At 36.4% G+C, this 20,509-nt stretch overlaps 2 protein-coding genes across 4 annotated transcripts; both read left to right on the plus strand.

Annotated features, from left to right (window-relative positions):
• Nucleotides 1-257: 257 nt before the first annotated feature.
• LOC114360886 (uncharacterized) lies at nt 258-5,069 on the plus strand. The gene is made up of 3 exons (XM_028315742.1): nt 258-340; nt 2,732-2,858; nt 4,777-5,069. Exons 1-3 carry the CDS (start codon nt 293-295, stop codon nt 4,983-4,985), a joined length of 384 nt encoding a protein of 127 aa, XP_028171543.1. The 5' UTR covers nt 258-292; the 3' UTR covers nt 4,986-5,069.
• Nucleotides 5,070-12,972: 7,903 nt separating this feature from the next.
• Cpr66D (Cuticular protein 66D) lies at nt 12,973-20,266 on the plus strand. Of its 3 annotated transcripts, XM_028315734.1 has the most exons (6): nt 12,973-13,095; nt 16,169-16,285; nt 16,745-16,903; nt 18,983-19,162; nt 19,595-19,806; nt 19,846-20,266. In XM_028315734.1, the coding sequence occupies exons 1-5, from the start codon at nt 13,024-13,026 to the stop codon at nt 19,763-19,765; spliced, it is 699 nt and encodes a 232-aa protein (XP_028171535.1). In that variant the 5' UTR covers nt 12,973-13,023; the 3' UTR covers nt 19,766-19,806; nt 19,846-20,266. The 3 variants fall into 3 exon arrangements, with proteins under 3 accessions (XP_028171535.1, XP_028171534.1, XP_028171536.1); XM_028315733.1 differs by having other exon boundaries at nt 19,595-20,266; XM_028315735.1 differs by having other exon boundaries at nt 16,172-16,285; nt 19,595-20,266.
• Nucleotides 20,267-20,509: the final 243 nt, after the last annotated feature.

Consider the following 20,509-nt stretch of genomic DNA (forward strand, 5'->3'; position numbering starts at 1 on the left):
TGATAGATAACATTTAGCCTTGAATTATTTCTGACCTCAAAATAATTTCGAATCACTAAAAAAGAAGAAGAAGCAGAAATGATTTAAACGCCTCTTGCGGTAGATCCAACCAGCTCTAGTTAATAAATTTATTATTGTCTAAGGAAGCACCAACGTCCGATCCATCTGCATCGAATCACAGATCGTTGAAGCGGAAAATCGGATGGTAGAAAGTGTATAGATTCGTTTTCTTTCTACTTTATAAGAAGCACGTCGGCGCCGGACCCCCATTTATGTCAACCGCCTTCTGACCATGAAGCTGTCATTTTGCCGACACAACATGATGGACGGACGAGTTTTGGTGAGTATCGATAAATAAACCTATTTAGATTTAATTAAGGATAGAATTAGAGTTTACGGATAGTGGTTTAAAGAGATTAAGATACGAGTAACCTTGGCTTTATTAGAGTTTACCTGATACGTAATAACAATAGCGTCGAAAAAAACTTGACAGAAAGTAGAGCAAGTGATTAAAATACAGTTTTTACGAGTTTTGAGGTCATAGATGAGCCATTTCCTATTTCAAATATATTTTGTATTGTATTCTAAAAAAGTACGATATGTCCGGTTAAAACTGAGACACCGTTTTGCTTTATTTCCATAATTTAACGCAAAGCAATTAATCACAATGTGATTACATTAATTACCTTACTTACGCGTGCGTGGAATAAAATTATCAACTTTCAGTGTTTAATTAATACTTCCTTAGTAACCATAAATGGGACAATACAAATACTGTGGAACTGAAACATTACTTTTTTAACAAAACATAATTTCTCCTCATAAGTACCTAAGCCTTTTATCATGGAAGTCGATTGCGGATAAAGTTTCCAACTACACAATGGTAGAAATAATAAACAAAACTGAGGAGGAATTTTGTAAAGCAATCGTAATCATTTGACAGTTCATAACGTACGTTATTCTGTGAAACGCTTTGTTTAACACCTTTGCTGCGGCAGTAACTTTCTAATACTTTCCATTCCTTCGGTACAAGGTCGGTAAACCTGGTATTAAAACTTACATTGTGGCGGCACAAGGCTTAAAGACCTTGTAATGTTTAAGATATATTAATTTTATTTTTGGCTTCATGTTAATAGATATTATGTTTTTTTTCTTTGAATATTAATAATAATGCATTTATTGACATACACCTGAAGGCGTTCGTGAATAACTTGTTTAGTATAAAAATTATAGCTATATTCAAAATACAAGGCTTATGCACCCTGTGCCGCACTGAAGTAGGGAATTCTGGTGGGTATTCTAGGGATGTGAAATACAAATATCGATAGTTTAAATTAAGTTTTAATAAAAATTTAAAAAAGTAACAAACAAACATGTTTTAATAATTTAGTCTAAATATTTTACAAATAAGACATACGTGCATAAATACTTAAATAAGCTATATATAAAGAAAACATATTATTTAATAACATTTAGTTACAACTTCAAATGTTTGTCACGAAAAACATTACTTAAATTAGCAATAAATCGTGTAGCAAATTAAATTATAATCAATTTGCAGTTTTGATTTTGTTTGTTTTTCTTGACGCCATGTCGACATGTGCGTTTCTTACGAATGCGAGGCAACACTGGCTGCACGAAGCTAGCGTGGGGTGCGGTACCAGGTGCGCAGGGTACAAGGTGCTTCGACCTGGTTTCGCATTGTGAAGACATTTTATTACTTCCGTGCGGTACCAGGTCTAAAAACCTGGTATTAAGGTAGGTACATCATTGGATTCTATTTTAAGAATACATCATAGATATATATTCATCACTTTCCTACACCGGACCCAATTGAAGTTATGCCTTCCGCACGACAAGGAAGACTATAATTTTCTTAGCCGCACGGTAAGCGAGACGTACACAAGGTCTATAGACCTGGTTTCGCACTCAACGTGTTAACAAACTTTATCGTATGTTATGAACTGTCAAATGATTACGATTGCTTTACACAATTCTACCTCATTAGTTATAATTTAAGATTAGATTTTACTTAAAATACAAAAAACAAGAAAGTATTACAGGAACTTATCTCTATACTTAAAGAATACTCAAGTACTTACTTCAACTGCTGTAACTAACGATACTGCCCAATAGGCTAGTTGCCTAAAAAAATTTTTTTAGTCCGTAATGTTTAATATCAAAAAATATTGGACACATATATTTTTATTTTGTCAATCTAACAAATAATTACATAGTTATGGTGCGTTGAAGTTGCGCACGACGTCACAACGTGCGGCATTTTTAAGCAAGCGTTGACGTCACGGGCCTCTTCTTATGAACTTTGGGGCGCTTTATCTCTTTAAATTTTCATTAGTTTGAAAAAGTGAAAAATACGTGTAGAGTATTTTTTTATAAGTTAACTGACGGACTAATTAAAACTCTTGCTTTTTGACCCAGGCAACATCCCCATTATACTGCCGGTTGTGACTCTCAAAATTGCATTGATACAATCTTAATTGATATGGATTTTCTGCGAAAGTATAATAAACTTTAGAAAATATGAGATATGATTGAGTTTTTACTGTTTTAAGGGTCATATTTCGTACCGTAATCATAATAATCACATTAAATAAGGAAATTATTGCGGAATGCAAACTGCTCTATCAAATCACAACATGATTTTCTTACAATATAAATTATGGTTCTAAATTCAAAATCTTGGATAAGTAATGTAAATTGTTGTTTCCAGTTACTGTTGGTGAGCGTTCTTGTGGCAGTTACATCAGCGTGGTCAATCCCGTACTACCCTGTCCACCGAGGCCCCCTTAGAGTGGTCAGATACGCGCCACAGCCACCACCACACTTCAGACCACAAAGTAAGTAACAACCATAATATCTCGTTTCAACCAGAGGACATGCATCTACTGCTTGACAAAGACTTCCCTAAAAGATTTCCATAATGACCGGTCCTGCGATGTCCGCATCCGTTTTTCCCGTGACCTTCATCACTAAATGGTCTTCCTGTCCAAGGACGCAACTCAAAAACTTTTGTGCACCAACGGGCATCAGTGCTGAATATGTAAAAAGTTTTGGAAAACGTCCAAAACACAAGTAGGTTTACCTACTCTACATACGTGTTTAAACAGAACTCTTGGTAAATAGTAAGTCAATTTAACTCAATATACACATAACCTGGTTATTATGTAAAAATTTATTCAAGCTACAGAATGATGTATAAAGAAGGTACTTAGGTTTCTTATTTCATTCAAAAGCTGTCCCATCCCTGAACGCTGTTAAGTTTAAATGGATGGAGAGGTTTCTATGCTGAAATTTCAATAATCCCATTACATAAGAAGCATGCGTTAGGTGCAATTGCGGTCAAATACCTGCCTTTTTCTGCATAAAAAAGGACACGCAAAAAAGGACAGCCAAACCAGCGAATAACCAGTCAATTACTAGTAATCATGTGCTGATTGATGTTTTAATTCTTAGGTACATTATTATTGTACACTTCAACATTAAGTTGTAGAATTATCACCTATTACTATAAAAACTGCATAAGATGCTTCGCTTGATGTGCTGTCTGTACATGCCAAAAGAAATTAGTAACAGTATCCACAGAGACCCTATATGCAACAATACACGCGCAGTAGTGCACTCCAATTTAACACTTGACCGGCCCTTGCATAACGGATTACATTGCACACTTTCGCCGCCGCTCGATAGCCCTCAAGATGCAGATTTTATATGTAGAGCAGTGTCATATAAGTGTAGTGGAAGTAATAAGAGCTAGGGTGACAAGTAGAGCACATTTGCTACCTAAGAAGTCCTTCTGAGTTAATTCATAAGTTGTAAGAATCTGCAGTCAATGAAAATCATAGATCGTATTACATTCGTATTACATGATCGTATTTTATGTGCCTCAAGTTGCCTCCACCGAATGTCAGTAAAAAGGTTATTCCATATCAAAAACAAGTCCTAAAGATTTTACAATAATCAGTATTATCATATGAATCTGGAACCATATTTATTCCATGCGATGAATGTTATCATAGTTTTTTGACAGATTTAAAGAAAATATTTTCTTGAATTCTACTAGACAATAATTAGATAGGTACCTATACAGTAATTATGTAATAGTAATTATAGCTCTTGTCGTACATTTACATTTGATACAATGTGCGTTTACTGCATTCCACTAAGTTTTTTTATGTCAAATGAATCTGGATTCTTTTGGTGCTTGACTTAATACCCAATTCCGATTTAATCGATTAAAACATTCTTATATTCGTACAAGAATTGAGACAAGCGTTGCAAACACTCTGATGAAAATATAGAACGGATGTGCTTTACGGCATACGGATATTTCGTTTACTAGATTTTTCACGATCTTTAGAAATAATTGCTACTTAAATATAATTTATAATTTTATTTTGGTAAGTATCGTTGTGTTTCCCGTACTTATCTAACTTTAATTAGTCGATATTTTTTGGAATTTTGAGACATTTTACTCGTTGAGATGTAGGCTGAAGATTTAATTTGAGCGAATGACGCTACTTGAACAATAAACACTTTTATTACCAAAACAATGAAAATGGGTTTTATTTTCAAAAACATGAAAAATGATGGAGTCTCCACAAAACATATCCCATATTCCACCCCCTTACGAGAAAACCATGAAGTCTCTGATTCGTGACACTGATACATATGAAAACCATATAACAAGCAGAGTTACTACTCACTAATAGTCAGCGAATAATCTTTCATTTGACACGACTTTTCTTACCTTCACAGTTCACCACGTCCGCCCAGAGACGACCGAAGAGCAATGGGAGCGTCCTAAACGTGACCACCACGACTACGAGGACCATGACCACCACGACCACGACCACAAAGACACACGAGGCGTCACCGGCCCCGTTCACACCTTCGTGAAGACCGATAAAAACGCAAATTACAAGTGGGGGGTGCGACACCACGTCGGAAACAAATACGCGTCTTAAGGTGTTAGAAGATGTGCTGTTTTTAATTTATTTAACTCTACTCCTTAATTTAATTGGTGTGTTGATAGTACAATAAAGTTTGTTAAGTTAATATTGAATTGTTTATCATTGTTGGACATAAACTACCCCAAGACCATCCTTAGGGCCGCCGGAAAAAAAGGATTTTTTTTTATCCTTTTAGCTATGACTATAGAGATATAGAGATAGAGACACAGTAAAAACGATACTGAGTCCAAGGCTTCATCGATTTATTTATTTATAATAAAAAGCTGCTTGAAGGCTCAAAGAGATACCAAAGCGGTAACAAGTTATAGGTACAATGCAAACAATATAAATTAATAATGTCAATGTGTACAATCTGTCACGATCTTCACTTGTTATTTTCTTACCGCTACTTCACATGCCAACTTCTTATCTTTTTCGTATCTTAGGCTGAGTTGCACCAACTAAATTTGACGGTAACTATGACGATAACCGGTGCTTTTTGTATGGAGTTTGACAGATATTTGACGTTTGTCAAAGTTAAAGTAAGATGGTGAAACCCAGCCTTAGTATGGTCAATCAACTTGTTAGAGGACGCTCTACCTTGCATCATGCCTGATAGAATGACATATTTCCTTCAAATGATGACGATGATTTCACAACATCCATTTGAGTTTTCGTATCAAACAATGACCAAATTGGTCACACTCTCTAGTTAAAGCTAGCACTAGATTTCTTTGATTTTACAGAATCTAGTTACCTACTCCCATTGTTTACTCAGATTTCTAATGCTTTTAGACCAATTTGTAAGATCGATCTAACTTTAAAACCAATCCATCATTTCCATCAATCAAAATTGACTACCACGATGTCGTTATTAGTTTCACATAAGAAAATGTCGACAGTTTCAACAGATGGTCAGTTTTCTTCATAAGTGGTCGCAAAACCTATTATTTCTGTAATAAGGTTTCACATATTTGCTTTGGTAATGCTGAGAGACGCTACTGCATCATGTTAACTATTACATCGATATACAAGCTCTTTTCATTTCTGTCACATGCCTTAACACGTTGAGTGCGAAACCAGGTCTATAGACCTTGTGTACGTCTCGCTTACCGTGCGGCTAAGAAAGTTATAGTCTTCCTTGTCGTGCGAAAGGCATAACTTCAATTGGGTTCGGTGTAGGAAAGTGATGAATATATATCTATGATGTATTCTTAAAATAGAATCCAATGATGTACCTACCTTAATACCAGGTTTTTAGACCTGGTACCGCACGGAAGTAATAAAATGTCTTCACAATGCGAAACCAGGTCGAAGCACCTTGTACCCTGCGCACCTGGTACCGCACCACACGCTAGCTTCGTGCATCTTATTTGTAAAATATTTAGACTAAATTATTAAAACATCTTTGTTTGTTACTTTTTTAAATTTTTATTAAAACTTAATTTAAACTATCGATATTTGTATTTCACATCCCTAGAATACCCACCAGACTTCCCTACTTCAGTGCGGCACAGGGTGCATAAGCCTTGTATTTTGAATATAGCTATAATTTTTATACTAAACAAGTTATTCACGAACGCCTTCAGGTGTATGTCAATAAATGCATTATTATTAATATTCAAAGAAAAAAAACACAATATCTATTAACATGAAGCCAAAAATAAAATTAATATATCTTAAATATTACAAGGTCTTTAAGCCTTGTGCCGCCACAATGTAAGTTTTAATACCAGGTTTACTGACCTTGTACCGAAGGAATGGAAAGTATTAGAAAGTTACTGCCGCAGCAAAGGTGTTAAGAAAGCTACAATAGTGACAGAGAGAGATAGAGTCGACTACGAAGTAGTTTTCCAAAATAGACGCTACTCTTCTTAACCTTACTGATCAGACCTCAACTTTCTCTAGTAAATATTTAGACTTCGTACTTCTTGTAATAAATACTCAAGTCTCAAGAAAAAGTTTGCATTTCATTTGTCGTCTCGAGGCATTATCTAAATAAATACGTAAATAGGAGTGGTAATAGACCTATTACTTATTCCAAAGAAAGTATCATTGGAAGAAAACCCAAACCAATTTGATTTAGTAATGTTTATTTTCAATAGCTAGTCATAAATTATTCAGGCAGTTGACTTGAAAAGCAATGACGTCAGTAACCTTTATTTTCATACTCGTTCTTTTTAGTAAAATAGATAGAGAAACATCGTTTTCACCTACTGAAAACTTTTCTTAGGTTGTTTTACTTTTGTCGGCCGTTTGGTGTAGTGGTTGGAAACGGACTACTATTATTCCAGAGGTAGCGGGTTCGATTCCCGCACAATACAAACATTTGTGTGCATGAACATATTTGTTTGTATTGGACTGGGTGTTTTCTATGTATAATAAGTATGTATTTACAAAAAAGTATGTTTATATCCGTTGTCTAGTACCCATAGTACAAGCTTTGCTTAGTTTGGGACTAGATGCGCAGTTTAAAATGTCTAAGGATATTTATTTATTTATTTATATTTATTTTGATATTAATATTTTTCTGGCTCCATAACCTAAATGATACTTGTAAGTTCATACTATAACACAACGCTTAAAACTCTACTCAATCAGTCATAGATTCTATAAGATTTTTTCTAAGTTCAAAGTTCAATCAAGATTTGAATGTTGTTCAGCAAAGATCCGGTCCGGTTGTCTAAGATCCGGTCTTAGATTGTGTGATTTGTGTGAGATCTTAGTGAATACCAGAATAGGTCAGCAGACAGATATACCTAGTTAGCTGCTGAAACAATAGTTCAAGGTCAGGGTAATCCTGAACGGAATTCTCACCTTTCGCGGGCGCGGCTACCACGCCCGCTCACGCGCTTGCAACATGTGGAGCAAGTGTCGCGCATGCGTGGAACGTAATGTCATAATGAATGGACTGTTGCTATGTCAATCAATGACAGTACAGTTTTTGCGTGTAGCCTAATGTAGGTTTGATTGAACTCTTTCCCTGTAATTGTCTTGTGAATAGCGAGTATCATGTTAAAACATTGTTTGTAAATAAGGACCTTAAAGAGGCCCAAGTCAACAGTGATAGGACCCTGGATCGAGCCGCCTGGAGACGCATGATACGGAGGGCCGACCCTGGGAATGGGAAAGGCCAAGAAGAATTGTCAAGACTAGGTTACCAGTCTATGATTGACAGTCTGTTGATTATGATGATCTACATAGAACTTCTATTCGTACAACACCGCAATCAAGTAAACCTAGACTTTATCAGAATCCTAACTTGATTGAACTCTACCATTGACAAAGTGACCTTTAAAAGTGGAAGATTGTGTGGCTCTTTGGCCCTCCCTATGAGAGGCATACGGCCAGTAGTGAATTACGACTGGCTTTAATGATTTATCAACAGCATAAAAAATAATGAAAAAAAGAATATTTATCAAGTGTCGAGACAATAAGGATGATAGTTTTTCACACTTTCTCTATTACTTTTTGGTGCGTTACCAATTACCGCAAATTGTAGTTAAATGGCCTTAATCGGTTCCGTATATTAATTAACTAATTCGGGGAAACTAACGAAAAAAAGTAGGTTAGTTTTTAAAATTACCAGTCGGTTGCAAATCTGAGGTTGCAATCAATAGATTAATAGTTATTTACGCTTCTTTTTTATTTTAAAATTCATATTTAATAATACTCAATAATAATAAAGAAATAATTACATAACTCTTATATTAAATATAGCTACTTGGCAGGATAGCATCAATTAAAAAATATTTTTTTTGTACTAGCAGGCCTTGATGGGAATTTTTGTTAACTGGTCTAGTGTAGTGTTTATCGGTACTATAGCAGCACTTGATATAATGACGAAGGTGATACTTCTTTAAAGTTTTTTAAGTTGATTGATTTGCTGCCTCAGGATTCTATTCCGTAAAACACATTGGTCGTAGAAGTCCGTCTTAGGCTTTTGGAATCTAAAATGTATGCAAAAATATAAGGCTACTTATACCTTGACTTGAATAGGACCTAAAACTGTAGAATCCAGAAATATATAGGAGGAAGTTACACATTTACATGTTACGTACTAAGGCAAAACTGCTTGTAATTTTGATGTCCAACTTTCACTAAGGTATGATTTAACTTGATAGTAAGTAAGTTAGTATTAAACCTTAAGTTTATGCAGAGCTGGGTACAGATTAATTGCTCAATTAACAGATTACTGTAAGTCCTTCCGTACTCAGGAAAATTTCACCAGAAGAGTATCTTATAAAACAGATAGAATGAAAGTAATTACGAGGTGCAAAAGAAAATTTGGTAAAACTTTAAACAGTGCCCATAAAAAAACTAATGATACACCTAATTCACATACACTATTCAGGTGCTCTTTACAATGTCCTGAAGTGTAAATCATTATGCTTTTAGTTCATAAATATAATGCTGTCGTTTAAGTATTCAAACCCTTACAGACAACGTACGAATAGCTTTAAATTATCATACCTTCATCATTTTTAAACCTAACGTAGAAAATATTGAGATCTATCGGCAATCTCAAAGGCCTTTCAATAGAGAAATAAGCTTTGTCCTAAAAACCAGGTCACGCGACCAGAGTAAGCACACGTGCGCTGAAAGCTAACATGTGGACCGGTCGTGAATTGCAATATGCAGTAATATGACAAAATGTCAGCCGCTAGACGAAAGCGAGTGCGGCATTTTGAATGAGCTTGAATCTACTATCACTGAGAGACTGTATAAGGATGTGTGCCTTACACAGCCCTTAAACAATTTGAGGTAATTTGGAGAAACATGATTTTTTTTAAGTCATTGAACGCCGAGACGCTAGACACAATGGAAATCTGGGGGCACGGCAGTGCCCCCACCAAGTCGAGCAAAAAAGCGGCACGGCCGTACCATCCTTTTCTCGAAGCAATTCAGAGCCCCGATTACGGTAATTTTTAACGTCTCCAATCCAGACACGCTTCTCGATTCTGCGATACGATTGGTCGTTCAATAGCGTACGTCAGCTGTTTTGACCAATCGTATCGCAGAACCGATGAAGCGTGTCTGGATTGGAAACGTTAAAAGTTACCGTAATCGGGGCTCAGGCCATTTTCGACCGCCTGTAACTTCGTTATGGATAAAACTAGAAGGCTGAATTTTCATTAGCTATGCAGGCATTGTAAAGACGGTATATTTAAAATTTCATTCAATTTGAACCAGTAGTTTAAGAATTATAACGGGTCAAAGTTACTTAATTTTGTCACTCACTGACTGACTGACTGACTCACCGATCATCAAAATTCTAAGGCACTTCTAGCAGACCTAGAAGCTTCAAATTTGGAATATAAGTAGTCTTTGGTGTATGAATCAAGGAAAAACTAAAATATTTGAGGGCACGGTAGTGCAACCGCCAAGTCGAGTGAAATTTTTCAATTTCGGTCCAGTTTTCTGGATACATAACTGCTGTCTACAAAATACACAAAGAAATGAGATCCCATCAAAAACAATACTTGTCAAAAAAACCAAGTCTCGCAACTCAGTTGTTCTACGGTAAAAAGTTGTGAGATCCATGTAATACCAAGTCCAGGCCAGGACTTGGTACAGGACGCATGAAAACACGTGTAAATAAAATTATTTAGTGCGATGGCCAAGTCAATAATTTATGTAAAACGTTAAAGATTTCCTGGCCTGGACTTGGTATTACATGGATCTCACAACTTTTTACCGTAGAACAACTGAGTTGCGAGACTTGCTTTTTTTGACAAGTATTGTTTTTGATGGGATTGTATTGTTCGAGGCTCACCGGTGAGCCGCGTGGCGTCCAACGTGTTAATTTAACCTAACAAAGTCGTAAGAGGCGACTAAGGGACTACACATCAAACAGAGAACGGGCAGCAGTACTTTTTGAAAATCATCAATCTTTTAAACTGCCATCTCCAACCCGCCTGAAAAGCGTGGGAATTATGGCAAAACCCCCCACTATAGTGGAGGAGGCTCCTAGTCCAGCAGTGGTCTGTAAAGGGCTGTTGATGATGATGAAGAATGAAATATTTTTTATGCATAACAAGGCAAGTATTTGATCTCACTAATATTAACTTAACCTCACTACGAACACTCCCTGACAGTCACAATACACAGGACTACTCCCACCGCTGCAACTCCTGTGTAGCCAGGACCTACAGCTTAACCGCTAACCCAAACAGTGACAGTCACAATAAATGACCACCTCAAAGATCTTTTTTCAGATATTATGTAATTTTTAATTAAATAAGGTAAAAAATTAGGAACAAGGACATTCAGTGAAGACAAATCTACCATATCCGTCGCAGAACTGATGAAAAGTGGAGGTCAAGTTTCGAAAAGTTTAGTGAACCCCACCCTAAGCAGCTCGATGGACTGATGGATGGCTTCAGAAAGGTGACTGAAAGTAAGTTGGATGAAAAAGTGGAAAGCTCATATTCTTTTGCGTTCCTAAACTTGCTAAGACGCAGTTACTTTGTCTGTTCCTTATAAAGTTTTATTAAATCAAATTAAAGAAAAGAAATATAACTAATTAGTTACTACCCGATTATGTCTGCGAGAATAAATTACGACCATTTAATAACTATTTTTAACGATTTTTCTATATAAATAGCTTGAAAAGTAGCATTAGCGTTATTTTAAACTCATAAATCACTATTAACAAACACATTTTGCCACTGTCTAGCTCATTATGCAAAAATCCGTTACAGACAATTAGTCACAGAGTTGCAGGCATGCATCATGCAGGTCTTGCGTGGTTCGAAGATTCGCAAGGTGAGGCGAATCGTGCTCGCCGATGCCAACCCGTGATATGAAAACAAATGCTAGAGTTCGAGTAATTACATACGTACTGGCAATTTAAATTTGGAATAACGCTTTTGTCTGTTCTAAGGTTTTAATATTATTCTTTAGAATATCGCTTTATTCACTTGTTTTAAAAAGATTTTCATGTCAAAACTGCCAGTATATTTATGCTTAGCGTTTTGGGTTTTACTCTACTATCCCTAGTTTTTTTTTAGTTTTGCAGGCTTTTTGTGAGTTGTCATGTGTTTTATAACCTTCGTGAATCCAATATTTTCGTAATACCTGATGCCAATAATGGTCATTTACATACCATATTCGTCTTCAAAGTTTAAGAAGACGATATAACCATTACGAGCTTAAAACCAAAGGCCTTACTAGATTGAAAAGAAATAACTTCAAACGATGGAAATGTAGATATCTGCGATACCTATTTTGCATCTAAAGGTAGCTTGATGATATGACAATAGAACCTTTCTAAGCCTAAACTTGATTATTTTTACCACTAAGTCACGAGCTTAGATGATCTAAAGAGATATGCTAAATAACGCAATACATAGAGTCAAGATCAGATCGCTTTAACAATCGGACAATTAGAATTCTGGCTGGCTTTTTATCTCAGTACTAAACCGTGCAATTTCTATTTGTCCCATTGACATTCACATTGCGTAAATGTGGTCACTTTTATAAGCTTTCCTTACATAATAATTAATGCAAAACTATACTAATGGCACAGAATAAGTGTAGTTAAGGATATATTGTATGTACGAGATTTCTTTTCTAATAATGCAAAACACTTCATGTAAAGGTCATTTAGATAAATGAGATTTACATTTTTTCGTCTCTATAAAATGGTAGAGCTTAGATATCCTGGGATAAGAAAGTTGTTGAAGCCCTCAAAATATTATTTCTACTTACACATGTACACCTTTGAAGGTCACTGGCTAGGTCAAGGAGTATGAAAACTTTTTCCTCATCGATATTCATCTCTTCAGCTGGCTGCCATTAAGAAAAAAAGTTTTTCTTTTTTCTCTCGACACTTTTCTTTTCAGCCAGTGTCAACTGCCACAGTAACCCCAAGTGCACACAGTACATTCGTTTTGGGGCCACATGTCAGTGGTGGTTGTCCCACTCCCTCCACCCACACGAGAAGGGGTGCCTGTATATAAAGTGAGAGTAGCTTACACGCACCGCATACGTAATTCTCCGCGAGTGTGTTGTGGGCCTTATTTTTTATTGATTTTACTAGTGTGTGAAAATGTTGCGACTTTGTGTTTCGATAGCGATCCTGGGGTGCACTTTGGCTAGGCCTCAGCATCAGTACCAACAAGTTAGTAATTATTTAATAGTTTAACAGTGATTATAATTACAATTAATTACATCAAAGGATAATTAAATTGTGAACTTCATTGCATGAGTTGAAGTGTTGTGATTATCGAAAAGTGGTAAAAAGCTACATTACGAGGACATAATCATTTTATTAACAAATATTGAATTGCGTTTTATTTTCGTTAGCGTTATTTTTAAGCATTACATCAATTACAAATAGAATTATTATACACAATTTTATTTCGTTGCTGTTATTGAAGCAAATACCTACTTATTTAACTTGTAATTGTAAATTCAGTTTTATTGCACTTACCTAATTATTGTACGATGAATTTGTAAGTCATAATTTTGTAAAACTACAATCACTGGTACTTTAACTAAAATTGTTTCTCTTAATACGTTAATGGCGCATAACCAGGTATACATAAATAAGCTCAGTTTTTAAGGAACATATTTTAAAATAACATTATGTGACTAATAATTATTTTCTTTGTTATTAAAACTATCTTATGAACCTAAAATTTTAATTTAGGTAACTAATTAATTGCATGTAAATAATTTAACCTCTGAACTCTACTATAGTACCTTGAGCTTTCTGAACGCCCTAAAATATTAATTTTAATTTTCAATTTCTGTGTACATATGTTAAGATTTGTTATATCTTAGGGTGGGTTGCACCATCTTACTTTAACTTTGACAAACGTCAAAAATCTGTCAAATTCCATCGGAAAAGCACCAGTTATCGTCATAGTTACAGTCAAAGTTAGGTGGTTCAACTCAGCCTTAATCTTTATTATAATTTAACACCTAAGCAGTTTTCTATTCAACTGCCCTTTACTTGCTTTACTTGAAATACGTATGTTACATACAATAATTCGATGTGAAGCTCAAAATCTAATCTTCCATTGTAACATTACATGCTAGGTGAAGCATTAGGAGTGAATTAAAATAACAACAGTGTATTGCGTTAGTTTTGAGACACCATGTGTAATTGTGTGACACTGTACAATATTTGTCACACCATTCATACAGCAACTAATAACATAACAAAAGCCCAATTAGTGACTGGTGGCCGTGGTTGAAATGTTTTTTGAAATATTTACACAATGTCGGCTATCGCACGTTTGCAACTTACTGAAATAATGGACCATCTTTTGTAACTGAAGTAAATAAAACAATGTTGATTCGTAATGATGATGATCTAGGTATTGGTACATAGTCATATTCTGCGGGTAGTTTTTGGCTAGATGCCTCATTATTTTCTGACTTGAGTAATTGACTTTATCATAAAAATGATTTTAATTTTGGTAATGTGTTAGGTATCAAACAAAATTATTTTAACTACGTTTTTAAATACATAGGTAACAAATACCGAGACAAACAAATACATATTTATATTAACTATACAGTAATAATACAAAAATTATACTTTCATGATTTTCTTGCACGTTTAGATTTATGAATTGTATTATATTTTTTGCGCAATATGTTTGTTAAATACATTAAACATATCCACCATAAAACCCATTGAATTCCATGTAAATGTAAGTCTTTGCCCAAAACCTTATAAGTGTGATGTTAACCACCACAATGTTTTACAAATAACACAATAACACGTGAGCCATTGTCTGTAAATGGTGATCGAGCAACCAGCTGGCCGGCCGGTGATTAGGGTTGGTGATTTTATTTTTATAGCTGGATAGAAAAAAAGAAAGAAAGAAAGAAAAATGGTTTATTTGGTTTATTGGTAAATTACATACTTAAAATATTGAACCAAAATGGCTCCTACTCAGCTTGTATCATGTTCCATTTAGAACATGAATGCTGGTATTCTGTAGAAACCATCTTTAAAAGAGCGGCAACAGTGAAAACATATTAATGAATAAGATATTGTATTGTATTGCAATTATAACGTTTAACTATAAATTAAAGATCTTGGTCCAGCAATGGACAATATTAGGTTGAAGAAACGAACGAATGATACAGCTCTACTTCGCTTGTTTGATAGCATTTTTTAGCAAAATCACACACTTAGCTTTATGTTGAAAAAGACCTAATATTTGTTTTTAAACATTATTTACAATAAGATACCTAGTTAAAATTAAGAGTGATTTAGATAGTTTGAACATTGTTGTAGGCCCTTTTCATACAAACACACTGTTTACCCAAAGACATAGTGCATGTTTATTGTATTAATTATTTACATTTTTACACGCTCTTACTTGAGTGAGGTTAATTTGGCAACCCTAGCGGTGTTACAGTTACCGTTTCGAAACGCGCCGTTTATTCGGACTAGTTGCTCTGTACCAGTTAATCCGAACTAGTAACTGGTTACATAACCGATGATTGAGCAGAGCGGTTATCCGGTAACCGGTAATCGGTGACCTGACTTTATTGTTTAATTGGTCTTTTCTGGGCTCAATTACACTCCATTAAACATTATGTCAGGATCATTTAATGCTCTGATGCGTGCTTGACCAAATAATCCAGTATTTTTTAATTAGGTTTTTCTTTTATAATGTTTCATCATAATTTTTCCTGTGTAAACATTTCAATTTAATGATTTGAAGATAGGATGTGTTCTATATCCTCGATAGTGTGTAACCGATCAAATAATTAACAAAATAATAAAATCGTTTCACTATATCTGGAATTTCAATCTTCTTCTTTCGCCTTTAGAAGTCACTGCTGGATATAGGCCTACTCTAAGAACGCCATAGGGTGCGACTCTGGATCATTTACAGCTTAAAGCTTTATTTATGGTCTTGCTCTTGGTAACTATCTCACTCAAGGGATGGTGTTCGATCTCTAATGATGAACGATCTCAATACACGTGCCTTGAAGGCATTAGGAATGTAAGAGTTCGGGAACATGGAAATTCCCACAACTAACTCATACTTCACTCGCAAGTTGATTTCAAACTTTTTGGAGCATTTCACTTCCTGCGTTCTGCATTTAACTTGCGCGAGGAATGTTATAGGTAGACTGTCAACGGTATAAGACTTCTTCGACCTAATTGTCTACCAATTCCCGTGACTTATTTATTTATAGCTAAAGCATATTTTTTAATTCAGCAGGGCGTAGAAGGCATCCCCCCTCACCTACTGAGGCAGTACATCGGACAACAGCAGCAAGCGCAACAGACGCAGGTCATCCCCCGGCCTGCCGCCGCCGCCGCCCCCGCTAGACTGGTTAGTATGGAGCTGACACTTTTCAACTTAGCAGCAGCATCTTCTATCACCTAGGGCCCTTGAAAAAAAGAGCTTTTTATAAAACACACGTAAAATGCAAAATATTAAAACTTGACTTAAACCTGACTGACCTGACTTAAAACCAACTATTCAAAGATGAATTTATTCAGCTACCCAGCCTAAAATCTAAAGAAGTTTTGTATGTTAATTTTTAACTTTCTTTGACGAGACTATTCTCACTGCTGAACTCCTACGTGTTAGGCAAGATCTATACAGCTTGCTAACTAAGACAACCTTAAAGACATGTTTCTTCCGGAAGAAACATTAATCCCGCAAAGAAGTTAATTAGAAGACAATTTAATTACTCTTAACGATATTTTCTGTTTTTGTTTCTACAACACTTTCACCAGTTTGTTCAACCACTGCTCACCATTAACTCATCAAACTTTTCTTCCACAGCCCTACTCAGCCCAGAGCGAAGGTCAATACCAACACCAGTACCAACCACAGCCCCAGTACCAGGCCCAGCCAGCTCCGCAGCCTCAGCCCCAGCCCCAGTACAGGCCTCAGTACCAGCCGCAGAGGCAGCAAGAACAGCGCGAACCCGAGGACTATGACGTAAGTAGACAGATACTTTTTCACCTTTAACACCAGTACCAATAACAGTAGCCGCAGTATCAGACTACGCCACAACGCCAGCCCCAGTACAGGTCTCAGTAACATCCGCAGAGGCAATAGGAGCAGCGAGAACCTGAGGACTAAGACGTAAGTAGTCAGATACCTTTCCACCCTTCAATCCGATCACCAGTATCAGTATCAGCTTTAGTATCAAACCCAGCCGTAACCCCAGCTCCAGTACAGGCCTCAGTAACAGCCGCAGAGGCAGCAAGAGCAGCGTGAACCCGAGGACTATGACGTAAGTAGACAAAGGCCATTTCACCTTCAATATGATCACCAGTATCAGCCTCAGTCTTAGTATCAAACCCAGCCGTGACCCCAGCCCCAGTACAGGCCTCAGTAACAGCCACAGAGGCAGTAGGAGCTGGAGGACTATGACGTAAGTAGACAGATACATTTACACCTTCAATACCAATACCAGTACCAGCAGCACAGTATCAAGCCCAGCCAGCATTGCCAATGTCTAAGTCTTCGCCATAAAATAAGAGAAGAGCTTAAGCTTTTCTAAGTTCTAACAGATCATACCGGAATTTATGGTGATGATTACTATTGTTGTAATGATGCTAACGCCCGTATTCACTAACATTACTATGAGGTCTCATCACATTGTGCGTGGACGCACAGGGTGACACATGAACCAATCACAGAGCTCTATTCAACGCTGTACCTTCTTTTTGCTGAAGCAAGAATACAGGCGTAATTGAATTATGAATGTGCCACAAAAAATATGCACTTATCGGAAGTATAGCAATTACCAGTTCTTAATGTGACTTCCTGACATTATCACCTCATGCTTATAAAAACTCTAACATACTCGTACTTCCGATCAATTTATTATCTAGCAAAAAATTTATTTGCTACTACATTAATAAATCAGAAAGTGTTCTAAAACAATTACTAACTAAATTACGAGTATTATGTTAAATTATAATTATCATTATACGATTTTCATTAATATGCAATTCTCTCACGTTGGACGTCTTGAATACAGATCGCTGTATTTTCAAAGTCAACTGAATAATTGATTTTACATCGTATATACGAAAATGAGACAGCTTTTCATGGCTAATAAAATACAACGGAATTGTTTTAGACTAGCACCGGGTATATACACCCTTCTGTTCAAATCTAAGTAAATAGTAACTTAGATACTTCACTTACAATGCCCGGAACGACAATGTGGCTCGGCCAGTAATGCGGATGGATCAGATCGGACGGTGCCCGCGCCACTTTCACTGCGACCACGATGTCGGAATTGCGCGTATGCAGGGTTGACCAAGTTGAAAGCGGCAGGAAGACAATCGTTCGTTCGTTCGTTTCAGCCGAAAGACGTCCACTGCTGGACAAAGGCCTCCCCCAAGGATTTCCACAAAGACCGGTCCTGCGCCGCTTGCATCCAGGTACTTCCCGCGACCTTCACCAGATCGTCGGTCCACCTAGTGGGAGGCCTGCCCACGCTACGTCTTCCAGCTCGTGGTCGCCACTCAAGAACTTTCCTGCCCCAGCGGCCATCAGCTCTTCGAGCTATGTGCCCCGCCCACCACCGCCCAGGAAGACAATGTTAACAGCGAATTATTATTATGCTATTATTTTTACTAAACATTTTAGCAATCAGATTGTGAAAATATAACTCGCAAGAAGTCTAAAAATACATAAAGAGGTACTGAAACAATAACTGCCCAGAACAGATTTTTCTGGAATTTTCATAATTTAAGTGCAAAATGCGGACCAATTTATTTGAAAAAGTTTTTCTGACGTAAGATACAAAATATTAAGGAATAGCCGAAACAGAATCCAAGAAAATGCCTTAAGTTGTAGAGTTGGATTCACTAAGAATTCAGCGGTCAACGGAAATCTAACTCTCGGGAATCTCTCCAATAGAGAATTCGACGCCTAAATCGGTACAGTAATTAATGAATAAGATATTACTCCTAGAATAAACTTAAAACATGCTTCCCATTGAAGGATTTTTGAAAGTTTCTTAGAGCCGCCTTTTAATTTCAAATTATTTGTTCCCAGCCTCATCCTTCCTACCAGTTCGGCTTCGACGTGAACGACGACCAGTACACCAACTACCAGAACCGCAAGGAGCAGAGGGACGGTGACGTCATCAAGGGCTCCTACTCCGTCGTCGACAGCGATGGCTTCGTCAGAACCGTCACCTACACCGCTGACCCTAAAGAGGGCTTCAGGGCTGAGGTTTGTATTTAAGTTTCAATTTCTCGATATTTGAGGTGCTTTTTTAGGAGATTGTTTTCTATATCTCGTTATAGTCATACTCATAAATCCATGCACTCCAGAATTTACTCATCGAAACTTACCAAATACATAGCAACTAGTTAGCACTGTTCAGAATATTTATAAAAAGCTCTACATTTCATTTTTTTTTATTCGATAACATTCATAAGCTTCTAAAATCAAATTGAATAGCCTTGTATTAGTATCTTTGAATGGATGAGATCATTTTAATTAAAATTTAACTAATTTTTGGCACATAAAAACAAGAAAACATAGCCCTTAAGCTCTACGTGGCCAAATTATACCACTTACAAAATGATCCATTGCCGCATCTCCAATCATGTTCCCTTTCTTTGAAATAAATCAGTTCACTAACAAAACAATCCATCACAGGTCTCCAGGCAGCCCACCGACATCGTGGTCAAGATCCCGACTCCCAAGCCCCAGTTCCAGCAACCCCAGGTCCACCAGCCGCAGGTCCATCAGCCGCAGCCGCAACACCAGCCCCAGCAAGCCCACAGGCAGCAGGCCCCTCCTCAATACTACCGATATGAGCAGCAATAGATATAAGTAAAAGGAGAGGCGGATCCGGAGAGAGCAGTTTGGGAATAATAAGATTACGCAAAACTTAACTTCCAAATCTATTCGCGGTGATAATTTAGGGTCAATTTCATCGGTTCTTGATAAGTTCTAACTTAAAAACTAAAAAAACAAAAAGGTTACTGGTTAACCAGTGATTTTCTGCCATCGAGATTTGAAAATTATAAATAACTTGAAAATTATAAATAATTTGAACATTCGAGATTTGTTAAATCAAAAGTCATTCTTAATCTTATTCAAGGACTTTACTAGAAAGTGGTGTAACAAGCCCCTATACTTTAAGCTAAATTTTACGTATATTGAAACGGACTAATTTCGAAAAACAGTCATCAGTCAAAAATGGCATTAGGTAAATTTCCTTTCTCTGGATCCACCGCAAAGTCAAAAAAATAATATTGATTGTAATCTAGAATTTTTTACTTGTCCTGTATCTAGTCCTGGATCTTACTTTTTCTTGAGTACTCATTCAAATGTTTCATCTTTCTCCTTTTCATCTACTTAATGGCCTACTTCCAAAAGTCCTTGGCTCGCTATTAGCTTCTTCTAGAATACAATCATTAGTGTTCATTTTATTTTTGTTAGCTTGCATATCTAACTGTTCCTCAGTCTTATTTAAATTCTTAGTTGTGATTATTCCACGACTTTATCGTTAAGATTACTTAAGTCGTTAAGTTTAGTGGTCATTTTACCATCGTTTTATTTTGATAC

Source organism: Ostrinia furnacalis, unplaced genomic scaffold (assembly GCF_004193835.3).
Source record: "Ostrinia furnacalis isolate ACB-3 unplaced genomic scaffold, ASM419383v2 OfSCF5217, whole genome shotgun sequence".
Classification (NCBI taxonomy): Eukaryota; Metazoa; Arthropoda; class Insecta; order Lepidoptera; family Crambidae; genus Ostrinia; species Ostrinia furnacalis.